The sequence below is a fragment of the Cherax quadricarinatus genome, chromosome 16, assembly GCF_038502225.1.
Source record: "Cherax quadricarinatus isolate ZL_2023a chromosome 16, ASM3850222v1, whole genome shotgun sequence".
NCBI classification, from domain to species: Eukaryota; Metazoa; Arthropoda; class Malacostraca; order Decapoda; family Parastacidae; genus Cherax; species Cherax quadricarinatus.
The window spans coordinates 3,658,307-3,673,306 of record NC_091307.1 but is presented as its reverse complement, the minus strand read 5'-3'; the positions used below and the strand labels follow the sequence as shown (position 1 = coordinate 3,673,306).

Here is a 15,000-nt window from a genome sequence, read left to right as displayed (position 1 = left end):
AGTATCTTTATTGTTGATCTGGGTATCTATACTGATGATCTGAATATAACCAAGCCCAAAGAATCTTTTCTGACAACTTGAGTGCCTCTGTTAATGACCTGGGGCACCTCTTTTGATGACCTGGTTTGTCCGCATTGATGACCTGGGCACCTTTACTGATGAGCCGGTTATTTTTAATGATGACCGTTTTTAAAGCCAATGGCATCATGAAACTATTAATATAAGAAAGTACTACTAACCACATCAATAAACAAAATTCCATTTAATGTGATCGACACACACATTTTATTCCCTTTACAAAGATGAAGTGAACTTTATAGAAGCAATTAAGAGAAATTAAGAGAACCTTAGGTAACTCATAAAGAATAAGACAGTAATCTTGAAAAGCTTAAAAAATGAAGATTAAGAAGAAGAAACAAAACATTAAAAGAAATACTTAAGTTCCAACGGCTAGAAGAGAAAGGAAAAAGAAAAAAGGAAAAGAAAGAAAAAGAGGACAAATGAAAAGAAAAGAAAATGGAAGAAAAAATAAAAATGAGAAAAGAAAAATGAAAAAGAAAAAGAAAATATGAAAAAAGAAAAAGAAGGAAAAAAAATTACAAAAAAGGGAAAAGAAAGAAAGAAGAAATGATGATAATTTGACAAAAAATACTCATTCATCGACGAAACAGAGAAAAATGACCCAAATTTCGATCAAAATGGAGTACTTACACAAGACGGTGAGATGGCCAGTGCCCCTGATGGGCGGGTGTCCATCAGCAGGGCCAACCTGGCACTGATAATCAGCATCGTCGGCCAAGGTGGTGTTGTGGATACGTAGATGGTGTTCCCCTCCCACACCGTCTCCCACCATCTCGTAGCGAGGGTAGCCAGGGATGGATCGGTTGAAACCTGGAGAAGGGGAAGGGAGTCCTGGGTTAGGTACATAGTAGTGTACGGTTTGTTAGTCGATTTGGTTAGCTGGTTGGTTTGATTGGTTGGTGTGACTAGAGCATAGTTGGGGTAGTGGTATGTGGGCGTTTCTTCTAGGGATGGTGGGGAGGTGGTGGTGCTAGGTGTGGTTCTTGGTGGAGAGTAGGTGGCGCTTGGTAGGGTATGGCTTTGGTGGAGCTGGTGGCAGTGGTAGTGGTGGTGGATGGTTGAGGGGGTTCGGGAGATTGGTGCTTGATTGGGTGGTGTGTGTGTGTGTGGGGTGGTGGTGTTGGGGTGGTGGTGTTGGGGTGGTGGTGTTGGGGTGGTGGTAGTGGTGGTAGTAGTGGTGATGCGTGGTTTTGGTGGGGGTGATACATGACAGTGGTGATGCTTGGTGGTAGAGGTGATGGGTGGTGATGCATGATGGTAGTGATGCGTGATGGTGATGCGTGGTAGTGATGACTATGCGTGATGATACGTGGTGGTGATGGTGATGATACGTGGTTGTGGTGATGGTGGTGATGATACGTGGTTGTGGTGATGGTGGTGATGATACGTGGTTGTGGTGATGGTGATGATACGTGGTTGTGGTGATGGTGGTGGTAGTGATGATATGTGGTGGTGGTGATGATGGTGGTGTTGATGATGCGTGGTGGTGATTAAAACTAACAAACAACAAACACCATCTTTGATACATTCAAGCAATACTTATCTTCATCAACTAATTCAACAATGTTAAAACAAGTATTATTTTTTTTTCTCCGAGATGCACTTAAAAAATTTAAAACTCAATTCAACTCATTTGTAAGATTTAATGTTGAAAACTTCCAGAGAGAGATGGTAATTTGGGACAAATTTCAACTAAAGAATTAGAAGAGTCCAGTTCTGTAAATAATGAATCTGATTACATATTATTAATTATGAAAAAGAACCAAACCTGTAGGGATTTTTCGTTATGTCAGCCATTTTCACAATTACTCATTTAATTATTTACCTTTTAGTTCTTTTATTAATTTTCTCTCACTCCAATTATTCTCATACATTTACTCTCTCTCTCACTCACTGAAACTCGACAAGAGGTTGAAAAAGAGACTGGCATGAGAACTGAGGCCGGATTGACTACAAGAGACAGACAGAGTCCGATGAGGCATACTCATGGCAGTGGACTAAACAGTATGGATACACACAGTCAGTTCTAGACAAGATGGGAGAGAACATGGGGACTTAGGCAAAGATGAAGGAACGATAGGAAATATTTTCTTTCGTCTCAAGTGGGACGCGCTAGAGGAATAGATATTCGAAGCACTCACTCTACACAGTGTCAAGAGTACTTATGATAAATGGAGACAAATAAAAAAGATATGATGTCTACTGGTAAGAGATGGGAAAAACAATGAGCTAAAATTGAAAGCATCATACAGAGTCTAGGGGAGACAGAGGGAACAAAATAATAATAATAATAATACAAGGGCTCCAACATACGCTTGTTTTCATACGCGAAACCCAAGACAAAAACCTCATCCAGAATTGGTCTCTTGCTTCAAGTAGATAGAAACTACACTGATGACAGCAAAGAAATAAGCGAAATGCTTATGTCACAACGTGACTCTGTTCAATGAGCCATTAATCAGACACCTAAGACATCCCATAGTCATTTAAAACAATAAATAAGGTCTTGCTTCACAAAGATCGCTGAAAAACAATAACACAAAAATACAGACCGACAGCATTGACATCTATATTATCAAAACCTTCCAGTCTCCCTCAGTTGCTGGACCATTACGACATGGTCGTGAATACACTGGTGGCCGAACAAAATACAATAAGTAGAAACATGGGCAGATAAATTTTTATTATTCTTACAAAGCGAACGCAGATAGTAGTAGTCAACAAAATAAAATACTACCACTTTGACAAGCTCTGTTCTTTAAAGCGCAGTACTCGCCCTAATTCTCATTGTAATATCCGACGTAAACAGAGACCTAAGTCATAGTACTATGTCACAGTTTGATAATAACCCACATGGAGACAAACTCAGGAGATTGACGGTTGATCTGTATATTTCGACCCCCTTCTGGGATCCTCTTCTGCTGAGATCAATCTCCCGAGTTTCTGATTCGATGAGGACTATTAATGAACACTGACAAGTGTTCATTAAATTTTAGTCATACGTATCACAGTCTGTACACTAAAATAGAATAAATATGAGAATGGCATTCATTAAGGATACAGCAAGTCTCGAAATGATAAAACCAGGTCCTCTACAGTAGTGAGTTACAGAAAACTTGTTCAGAAAAAAATATCAGTAACTTACTTAGAGAAAACGGGAATTATTAATATCCGGAACAGAATACACAACTCCCCACTTGTGTTTCTCATTTTTATATTGTACACTGACAAGGACTTAAACCATAGCATCGTAACATCCTTTGCTCATGACACCAGAATCTCTGTTGAGAGTGGCATCCGTTCAATGCAACGAATATTCAAGCAATATAAAAAAAAAGTCTTCAGGGACAAGTTTCAATTACTCTGATGGCAGAACGGAGGGAATAAAGACTAACCAAAATCATTCAACAGGAGGAAAGCCCCGTGTGTGTGAGACTTGGGATGAATAATGTCTTAAAATCTTATATTCAAGGACCACAGTAATGTTGTCATTGCTACCGCAAGGAAGAAGCTAGACTGGATAACTAAATTTCCAAGACGAGATGTTGAGACAATGATAAAACTCTTTAAAGTCACTTGTTCTCTCCAGGCTGGAATACAACTGTATATTGACGGCAACCTTCAAGGTAGGTGAGGCTGCTGAGCTGGAAAACGTACCGAGAACCTTAGCTACTCGTATACACTAAATCAGCCATCCGAACTACTGGGACCGCTTGAAGTGCCTTCAACTGTATTTTTTGGAAAGTAGACGAAAAAGGTACATAATCTACACCTGGAAAATCCTAGAGGGACCATATGACAGACTTGGCAGACTATGTAAGTACCTTTATTAAAAAGAATGGGCGCGACGAACGCATTAAGAGAGAACTCGATGTGTCAGATGTCCCCGAGTCTTCAACACTCTTCCTCCGTGCATACGGAAATTAAGAACAAGCTTCTGGTAGACTTCAAGAGGGAACTGAACAAATTCCTCAAATCAGTGCCTAGCCAGCTGAGCAATGGTTCGTACGTTGGATTGCGTGCGGCCAGCAGTAACAGCCTGGCTGATCAGGCCTTGATCCTAAAGACCTTGTCTGCGACCGGGTCGTCCCTCAAGGTATCCAGGTCTCCACTTAATAGCCTGCAAGAGGAGTTCGAGGGACTTACGAAAATATCTGAAGATTGTACGCTTAATTTTCGAAATAGTAATGCTATCAGAAAAGCAAGATATTCTGGATAACTGAAACTTACAAAGGAGGAGATGAAAAGCCACTGATGATACTCAGAATTCAATTTCTTTCTTGATGGAAATATTGCTGCAGACTAACAACCTCTTTTAATAAGGCAAGAGAAATCGTCGAACTGGAGCAAGTATAGAGAACCTTCATTTCTTGCATTATGTCAAGCACCTAAGTTACTGACAATGCTTGAAGTACCGAGAACTGGGCTTCCTGGAATATAGGCAAATAGCGTACATCACAATTTAGTTGTAGAAAATCCTGAAGGAAATACGTAGTCCCAAATCTGTACACCGAGATGACTCTCCACAAGAGCGAGAGGTTCGGCGAATGGTGAAAATGCCTCATATGAAAAGCAGAGGTGCATTGAGTATTGTGCGACAACTAAATAAGCATAAAGGGACCAAGACTTTAAAACACCCTTCCTTCATTAATCGCAGCAACTATTAACCGGCCCTTAGCGATTTTCAAGAGAAAAGGAGTAAATTTCCCGAGTTAACTCCTGATCAGCTTGGCTGTGGTGCCTACGTTGGATTGCGTGCGGCTAACACCATAAGCCTAGTTAATCGGGCCATCAACCAGGGGGCCCAATATGGGACCGACCCGTGAAGGCGGTGACCCCCAGTACCGTCTTCGCGTAACTTCCAAGCTTCGGGTAACCATAAAAACATCAAATCGCTGTCACGTATCCTTAGCATAAACAGAGTTTATTATAGCTCTGACATAAGTTTACAAATTAACAAACATTTACAGTTGTTCTGACAAGAGTTTATAGACAGTAACATTGTTTACTGTTGCTCGGGCACTAGTTTACTGACATTAACTTACTTCTGACACTAATTATATGGGAATCAACTTGGCTCAGACTCATCTTATGAAGAAGTACACAACAGTGTACTGGCAGCAATTGGAGTAACTTCAGCTAATTACGTTGAAACAGCAGTACAGATAGCCTAGACAGGACTCGCAGCAACGGTTTTAAGTTGGAAAAATTCAGATTCAGGAAGGATATAGGAAAGTACTGGTTTGGTAATAGAGTTGTGGATGAGTGGAACAAACTCCCGAATACAGTTATAGAGGCCAGAACGTTGTGTAGCTTTAAAAATAGGTTGGATAAATACATGAGTGGATGTGGGTGGGTGTGAGTTGGACCTGATAGCTTGTGCTACCAGGTCGGTTGCCGTGTTCCTCCCTTAAGTGAATGTGACCTGACCTGACTAGGTTGGGTGCATTGGCTTAAGCCGGTAGGAGACTTAGACCTGCCTCACATGGGCCAGTAGGCCTTCTGCAGTGTTCCTTCGTTCTTGTGTTCTTATGTTCTTAACACAAGGACATCATCAACGTCCCTCTTGATGATGTCCTTGATTTCCTTAGAGAGAAGGCCAATGAAGGGTTTCTACATCTCCCTATACCTATTGATGTCTTTCTTGATCTTATCCGCCTCTGTGTGGACTCTAATTCCTTTTCCTTCCAAGGGAAATATTATTCTCAAACCTTCGGTGTGGTTATGGGCTCTCCTCTCTCTCCTGTCCTTGCTAATCTTTACATGGAATACTTCGAGACTGTTCTTCCTACCATCGATGTGCGCCCTTCACTCTGGCTTCGCTATGTTGATGACATCTTTGCTCTGTGGCCTCATGACTCCAGTCTCTTCCAACCTTTTCTTGAAGCCCTTAACAATCTTGCCCCTTCCATTAAGTTTAAAGCCGAATGGGAATCTAATTCCTTGCTTCCTTTCCTTGATGTCCATGTCAACCGCTCAGATACAGGTTTTTCCTTTTCCGTTTACCGCAAACCTATGCACAGTGGCATGTACATTCACTAATTTTCCTATCATGCTTCCCCTGTCAAGAAAAGTGTTCTTATCTCCCTCTTTCTCCGTGCCCTCCGCATCTGTGATCCTCAGTTCCTTCCAGCAGAAATTTCCACTCTTCATAATTCGTTTTCCCGTCTTGGCTACCCTTCCCATTTCATAGACTCTGCCCTCTCACGTGCTAAACGTAATTTCTTCTCTTCAAAACTCTCTACTCCTGGGAATTCTTCTGTCCTCTGCCTTCCCTACATTTCCGGTCTTTCTAATCTCAACAATTCTCTCCGTCCCTTAGACATCAAGCTTACTTTCCGCCAGACTAACACTCTTCGCACTAATCTCGTTCATACCTCTCCTCCCTCTACAGATGTTCCTGGTGTCTACTCTATTTCTTGCTCCTACTGTCCTCTTCAATACTTTGGAGAAACTGGTCGATCTCTTTCTGACAGACTTAGGGAGCACAAAAATAGTGTTAGGCTTGTCGACACTAACAATGCTCTTTTCTGTCACGTCAGAGATCATAGCCATCCTATTGACTGGTCTTCTGCTAAAACTGTCTTCCCTACTTCCAACCTTAACAGTCGCCGTCTAGTTGAATCCTCTCTAATACACAACTTTCCTTCCATGAATCTTAGTCCTGGCTTCGTCTCTGTAGATGCCTTCCTCTCCCACTACATTGTAAAATGCTCCAAACTTCAGAACACCCGTGACTTAACCTGATTCCTCCTTTTTTTCTTCTTCTCCCTCTTCCCCTTTCCTCTTTCCCTTTTTCTCCTCTGGGTTGTCTTTCTTCTGTCTCGTGTTTCTGTTCCTTCATTATTTATTTCATCACTTCCCCTTCTTCCCCACCTCTGTGTACTTGCTCTCCCTCTGTGGGCACCTAGCTCCCTCACAGTGCTCCCCTTTCTTTGTATTTGGCTGGCTCGTCCTCCTTATTCCCCACTACTACTACTACTACCACTATCACTGCTACTACTACTACTACCACCACCACCACCACTACTACTACTACTACTACTACTACTACCACCACCACCACTACCTCTTCCTGCCTAAACATACCCGTGCTGCTCTACTTCTCGTTAGTGTGACTTTGTAAATGGTCCAAGTCGGACCGAAACGTCGTCGTAAGCTCTTCTCTGCTATGTGCGGGTTATTTGTGCATCGTTCCAGTCACGGTATTGTGCCTTTTTTTGTTATTTGCAGTAGAATGACTGAACACAGGTGGCAGCAGTACGAGTCACAACAGAGCCAGCAACAGTATAAGCCACAACACTGGTAGCAACAGTATAAGCCACAACACTGGTAGCAACAGTATAAGCCACAACACTGGTAGCAATATTAATCATAACACGGGTACCAGTAGCAGCAGTATGAATTACAACAGGTATCAACAGTATAAATCACAACACAGGTACCTGGAGGTTACCTGGAGGTTATTCCGGAGATCAACGCCCCCGCGGCCCGGTCCATGACCAGGCCTCCCGATGGATTAGGGCCTGATCAACTAGGCTGTTACTGCTGGCCGCACGCAGTCCAACGTACGAGCCACAGCCCGGCTGATCCGGCACTGACTTTAGGTATCTGTCCAGCTCTCTCTTGAAGGCAGCCAGGGGTTTATTGGCAATTCCCCTAATGCTTGATGGGAGGCTGTTGAACAGTTTTGAGCCCTGGACACTTATGGTGTTTTCCCTTAGTGTACCAATGGCGCCCCTACTTTTTATTGGGGGCATTTTGCATCGCCTGCCCAGTCTTTTACTTTAGTAGGGAGTGATTTCTGTGTGCAGATTTGGGACCATTCCTTCCAAGATTTTCCAAGTGCAGATTATGATATATCTCTCCCTCCTGCGTTCCAACGAGTACAAGTCAAGTGCTTCCAAGCGTTCCCAGTAGTTAAGGTGCTTGACAGAACATACGTGCAGTAAAGGATCTCTGTACACTCTCTAGATCTGCGATTTCACCTGCTTTGAATGGAGATGTTCATGTACAGCAGTATTCCAGCCTAGAGAGAACAAGTGATTTAAAAAGGATCATCATTGGCTTGGCATCTCTCGTTTTGAAAGTTCTCATTATCCATCCTATCATTTTCTTTGCACGTGCGATCGTGGCACTGTTGTGATCCTTGAAAGTGAGATCCTCACTTTCAGGTAGTAGCAGTATCTACCACAACACAGCAGGATCAATATCAGTCACAATACAGAATGAAACACAATACAAGAAGCAGAAGACTAAATCAACACAGGCTGCAAAAATATCACAAAGGAGGAATGACAACACTGGTTGCAGCCACAGGAGCTATTGCCTCGGGGAACAGTAATTAACAGCAGTAACATACACAGTGCTACCATTAGCAACAATGGCAGTGGCAACAATGTAACAGTCAAGGCAGAAGCAGCAGTATCGGAAATCAGAGCAACAATAGTATCAGAAATAGCAACAGCAACAACAGTAAGAGCAGCAAAACTTGCATCAACAACAGCAGCAGCAGAAGAAACAAAAGCAATAGCAGGAGGAGCAACAATATCAGCAACAACAGTAGCAGCATCAGTAGCATAGCAATAGCAGGAGCAGCAACAGCCGCAGCAAAGGCAACAGCAGTAACAACAAAAACAATAACAGCAGGAGCAGCATAAAAAAACAGCATCAACAGCCTCCAGCACTAGGAGAGGTCATCAAAGAATATATGAGGTGTCGCCGACGCCCGCCACCTCCGGCCTCCATCACCATAAACTGTACCATGAGGGAAAATGGTCACCATATTATGGAAGAGCTGGCATATCAGGAAATATATATGCAACAAGGAAGGAAACGGGAGAAATCGTACCGTTGTAGCAACGGAAATGTAACATGGGCACCAGCAGGGGTATCAAAGCAAGGAGCAGCACCAGCAAGATCACCACCAGCACCAGGTTAAGCACCACCAGCAGGAGCATCCCTTTCACCACCGGAAGCACCGCCTTCCCCACCAGCATGAGTACCACATTCACCACCAGCACCACATTCACCACCAGCACCAGCATGAGCACTGCCTTCTCCACTAGTGCCAACATGAGCACAGCCATCACCAACAGCTCAAGCATCGCCTTCACCCCCAGCATCAGCACAGATATTACCACCAGCAAAGGCAGGAGCACCACCAGTTCCAGCAGCATCACCAGCAGTATCACCAGCATTATCAACACCACCAATGACCAGCAGCAGCATCACTACCACCACTAGCTACGCAACTGGTGGCTAGCATCATCAATAACACTAACACCAGGAGGAGGACCAACAGTGATCAGCAGTACCACCGCTACGAAGACCAGCAGCGTCACCACAACCAGAAGCAGCACTACCAGCAGCACTAACAGCAGCACCAACAAATGGTTTAGTCGAAATTTTGGCTGCGAAAATTTAAAATTTACTTATTATTCTCGTATATAAACAACAAAAGACAACTTCACAGCTGTTTACAGATCAGCTATTGGAAATAGATCACTTCATTGAAAGCCTTTTAAATCTGGTCTCAATCATACCACTGCTTTCCCATTTCAAGATACCTAAATGGAAGAACATAACCTTAATTTCAGCTTAAATTGGAATCGACCAAATAAGAAAATACTATTTACCCTGTATTAATGAGTAATGAGAATCTGGTACGAAACATAATGATATCAGTTTTTGATAACTTACAGTAACTGACGTTCAGATCTTTTTACACATTGGATTTGGGAAGCCGAACACACTCTTGAGGGTATGTTAAAACTAATTTTCGACAGTGAATACACTAACTGCAACCAAATAAACCACAGTCTTACTCAGAAAAGATGGGAAGATAGTATGAGTAACATGGATCTGAACCAGTGTGTTGAGAGTATAAGCTCAGTAACACTACAAGTGTGTTCCAAATGCATACCATTAACCCTTAAACTGTCCAAACAGATCTGTTTTCACATGCGTAGTGCTCCAAAAGTAGATCTACTTTTTTTACATATTTTCAAATATTGAAAAAACGCAGATCTACGCTTGGACAGTTTAAGGGTTAAGAAATAAAGAGAGAGAAACCAAATTAGAGATAGGCGCTCCCTCTGCAGGCAGAGACGTATAAACGCCGAACTTCTCAAAAGCTTCATACATTTTCAAGAACGAAAACAAATAATGGTTAGAGAAATGGAAAACATTGCGTCACGCTGCGTTCAAACGAGGAAGAGGGAGCAAAAAGTCACTAATGAAACTGAAAGAAACCTAAGGCCGAGGGGGCGGTGACCCGCGATAACGTCTTTAGGTAACGTAGTTTCAGGAAGCAGCAACACTAACAGCACCACGAGGGAGCAGCAGAACAACCAGTGACTAGCATCATCACCAAAGTCACTAGCAACACCAACAGCACAGTCGCAAGTGACCAGTAGTACCACCATCACTAGGCGAAGCACCACAAGTAATCGCCACTGCTACCACCACTGGTGATAGTAAGCACCAACACCACAGTCACCACAAATCACCACTAGCATGATCAGGATCACCACCAGCACCATCGGTTACCAACAGCACCAGAAGCAGCACCACCAGTAATAGCAGTACCAGCAGCAGCAGCAACGAGACACCAGCAACACTTCACCAAGGGTGCGACAGTTTCTCCAATATCACGGAGACCTTCTATAATTAGGCCACCTCGTAAATTAGCCCCATGTGCTTCCTCCAGCTGCTTCTCCAACCTACTAATTACCCATTCCTGAATGCGTTCCCTGATTATCCCCTACGGGCGAAAAATATTAGTCTATAGTGAGTTGTAACAAGACGTAATTTGCTGTATTTTGGCTCAGTATGTAACGCAATTTATCAGTAATATTACAGTAAGTTAAAAAATATTCTGTTCTAAGACGCGTTAAACCCATGTGTGTCATTCAGTGTAGCGAGTGATGGAGGTCTGATCCTCCGTCCGTGTAGTCATTCACCGCAGGGAGTGGAGGCACAATCCTCCGTCCGTGGGGGTCATTCACCGTAGGGAGTGGTGGAGGCCCGATCCTCCGTCCGTGGGGGTCATTCACCGCAGGGAGTGGTGGAGGCCTGATCCTCCGTCCGTGGAGGACATTCAGCGTAAGGAAGGGTGGAGGCACGATACCACTTTCATTTAGGTAATTCAGCGTTTACGATGAGTAGAGTGTATACAGTCAGTCGAGCGTATACAACCAGTCGAGCGAATACAGTGGGGAATATACAATCAGTGGGGAATAAAGAATCAGTGGTAGCATATACAATCACATGCGCGATGAAAATTAACACTCAGATATCTAGAAATACATGCAGGGCTTTCCAAATGTTGAAATTAATAAACGGATGAATAATGAACATTCAGTGCACACACACACACACACACACACACACACACACACACACACACACACACACACACACACACACACACACACTTTATTTCAGACTTTCCACTCAGGACTGAGCTTATTCAAGTCCTGATGAAGGCTAATCTTGTCCTATGCAAATTTTGAGTAAGATGTAACAAAATTAAGTATTTATCAGCAGCCATGACTCTCGTGTAGGCTATAAGGGTCACAAGCCTGAGAAACTCATTAACGTTGTCCTGTCCACACAAAAACGTGTCATTCTCTACCTAGCTTAAGAGGCGCTACCGTCCTTCCAAATGATTGAAAACTGGAAACCGTTCAGTGTCTTGTACTGTGGAAGGATTGTGAATATCTTCTTTTCGTCTTCAGAACAATTAACCTACATAACCTATATCAATATACACGTACCTTTATTTTCCTCGGCGCTTCTTAATCCAACCAAGGAGGCCTTATTAGATAACTATTGAACATAATCTACAAAACCATTAACAGTTTGCAATAATAGTAATTTATTTTAAGCGCTAAACCCAAGTGAGTTATTCAGCGCAAAACGTGGTGGAAGCTTGATCATGTGTCTCTGACCGCCAGACAGACGGGCTTTCTATTTGTAGTCACCTAGAGGTGACTTACTCTGAACTCTACGGTACCGAGTCGCCATGTTTCAGTAAGTCCCAACGTCCAGACACACGCTGATCCGGCCTTCCTCCTTTAACCAGCCTGACCCCCAGATCCAGCTTTACCCCCGAACCTAACCTGACCCCTAACCCAGGCTTATCCTACAGTGGAAATAAAGCTCATCGTATGCGCTGGTCACCCCCACTTTTCCCTCCAGATTCCCCCTACCACCATTTGTAAATCAGGCCTCCTAGTTGACGACCTCATCAGTCCTACTTTTAAGCCCTACAGGCCTACTGATCGATACTTCCTAGAAAAAACTGTCGAGGGTGTCTGTGGTCTGTTCGCATTTTCCCTTATATTTAAGGCTAGACTTTTTAAAAGACTGAATCTTCCTATGTGGCGCTAAACACATATAATAGCTATTTATTGGTGATTATAGGCGCCATCTTGCAAATACGTCCAGTATGCGCGGCATTTACGCTTTTTTATGCATAAAATTTCAAATAAAGAGACGTGTAAATCGTGCCGAGGAAATATTAGCAGAAGATCCTATCTCCAACGCATTATCTGTGTTAAGCATACAGAGTACCTTAGTGGTGCCTCGTAGGTTTCCTGTTTTACATTCTGGTACTTTCAAACTATTTCCTCTCACGACACACACACACACACACACACACACACACACACACACACACACACACACACAAATTCGAAACTAAACTTACAACCCTAGAAGTAAGGAAGACACATGATTTTAATTTACAGAGTATCGGTACAAGTATACGCAAATGGAAGCTGAAAAAGAAGTGTTATTGGGATGTGGATGGGTTGAAGGATATCACCCGTTTAAGACATTATTTTTATTATATGCAAAGGAGAACGCTAAACCCGTAGGGAACACACTGTCCTTTGGAAAGGATGCGCGAAGGTTACTTCTGGGTATCAACGCCTCAGCGGCCGGGTCCCAGACCAGACCTTCCGGTGGATCAAGACCTGATCAGCCAGGCTGTTACTGCTGGCTGCACGCCAGCTGTGATCCAAAAGGACAATTCCAATTTCTTGGATAAAGAAAGGACATTAGATACCTACCTAAACCAGTAACCTTTCAGTCAGGCTGTGACGGCCATGTAGGCCTGCGGGTTAATGGTAGAAAAAAGGCTTCCAGTGAAGTCTGACTTTAAGGTGGGCCATGAGAGAAGAACCGTCGATACAGGTCACAAGCATACAACCTCAACCAAGACATCCCAACCCCCCCCCCCTTCCTTCACCCCTTCCCACCCACTAGGCCCTCCTCCTCAAAATCACCCCACCTCCCCACCCCACCCACAACGTCAGACCCAACACTTCCCTCCGTGACGAACAAATGAACTTTAACTATAAAATGCATTTTACAGACTTAAACTTTGCCTCTGAAATTAACAAAATTTCAATACCAAGACTCTTCTAGCCTTGGTAAACTATAATTCACAACGTTTCGCTCAAAGGTATGAAAACGCACACTTATGCGCGAAATGTTGTCAAAGGCGTCCTCTGCTATTACTGTTCTTTTTGTATAACGCTACTCGTCGCTATTTTGTCTTCCAGCCGTCAGTTAATGCCTTTAATGAATCGTTAATTCACCAGTCGTATCTCAAGTAAGACGTCATATGCACTTTATAAAATATGCCTCGATAAAATATGCCTCGATAAAATATGCCTCGATAAAATATGCCTCGATAAAATATGCCTCGATAAAATATGCCTCGATAAAATATGCCTCGAAATATCCGCCAATAAAATACATCTGAGTAATATATGTCCCAATAAAAATATACCCCAATGAAAATACTCCTACGAAAAAATGCCGAAAATGACTCGGACGATGTTTCAATAAAAACAACCTCAAGGTATGCACCAATAAAAACAGCGCCAATAAACCCATTAATACTAAACGTAGAAATGCGTAAATAAAAGCTATGCTTAGTTTACTAACAGTCCATCGTCCCCGGAGCCCGGGAAAAGTACCTGTATCTTTGAGTTTATCTATTCCCAGAGCCTGAGTCATGGTTAACTGGTGCTGGCTTGGTCACCCAAGCTGTTGCTGCTGGCGGAGCACTAGCCCACATATCTATCGTAACCCAGTTGATCTGGCACTTGGTGAAGATGCATGTCCAGTTTCCTCTCGGAGAATGGTACACTTGCCCCAGCAGTGTTTCTGGTACATTCTGGTAAGATGGTGAATAGTTTGGGATCACGGATGTTGATACAATGTACTGTTATTGTGCCCACAGCTCCCCAGCTTTTCATTGGGTATATTTTACACTTCCTCCAATGTCTCTCGCTCCAGTATGTTGTTATGACACAGTGCAGATTTAGGATGAGGCCGTCAAGTGTTTTCCACGTATTGTATACATGAAAATATAAAAAAAAACAGGAAAAAGGAATAAAAAGTATTTATACATACAACACTTGTGTGTGAGGCCCCCGTGGTCAGGGACCTCGTGGTCAGGGACCTCGTGGTCAGGGACCTCGTGGTCAGGGACCTCGTGGAGTCTACATACCTGGAGGGTATTGCGAGGATTAACGCCCCCGCGGCCCGGTCTATGACCAGATCACCCGGTGGATCAGGGCCTGATCAACTAGGTTATTACTGCTGGCCGCACGTAGTCCAACGTACAAGCCACAGCCCGGCTGATCCGGCACTGACTATGTATCTGTCCAGCTCCCTCTTGAAGGCAGCCAGGGGCCTGTTGGTTATTCCCGTTATGCATTGTGGGAGGCTGTTGAACAGACTTGGGCCCAGGACACTTTTTTCATTAGTGCACTAATGGCGCCCCTAATTTTCACTGGGGTATGTTGCACCTCCTGTCAAGTCTTTTGCTTTAGTAGGGAGTGATTTCTGTATGCAGATTAGGAACGAGTCCTGGGATTTTTCCTGGTATAGATTATG

At 43.3% G+C, this 15,000-nt stretch overlaps 1 protein-coding gene across 1 annotated transcript in view; it reads right to left on the bottom strand.

The window, feature by feature from the left end:
* LOC128688793 (nephrin) overlaps window positions 1–15,000 on the bottom strand; it is a gene marked incomplete at its 3' end in the record, with an annotated part of 745,578 nt that overhangs the window by 309,207 nt on the left and 421,371 nt on the right. The window contains 1 exon segment of the mRNA XM_070085373.1: window positions 712–891. Within this exon segment, the coding sequence (XP_069941474.1) occupies window positions 712–891 (180 nt within the window).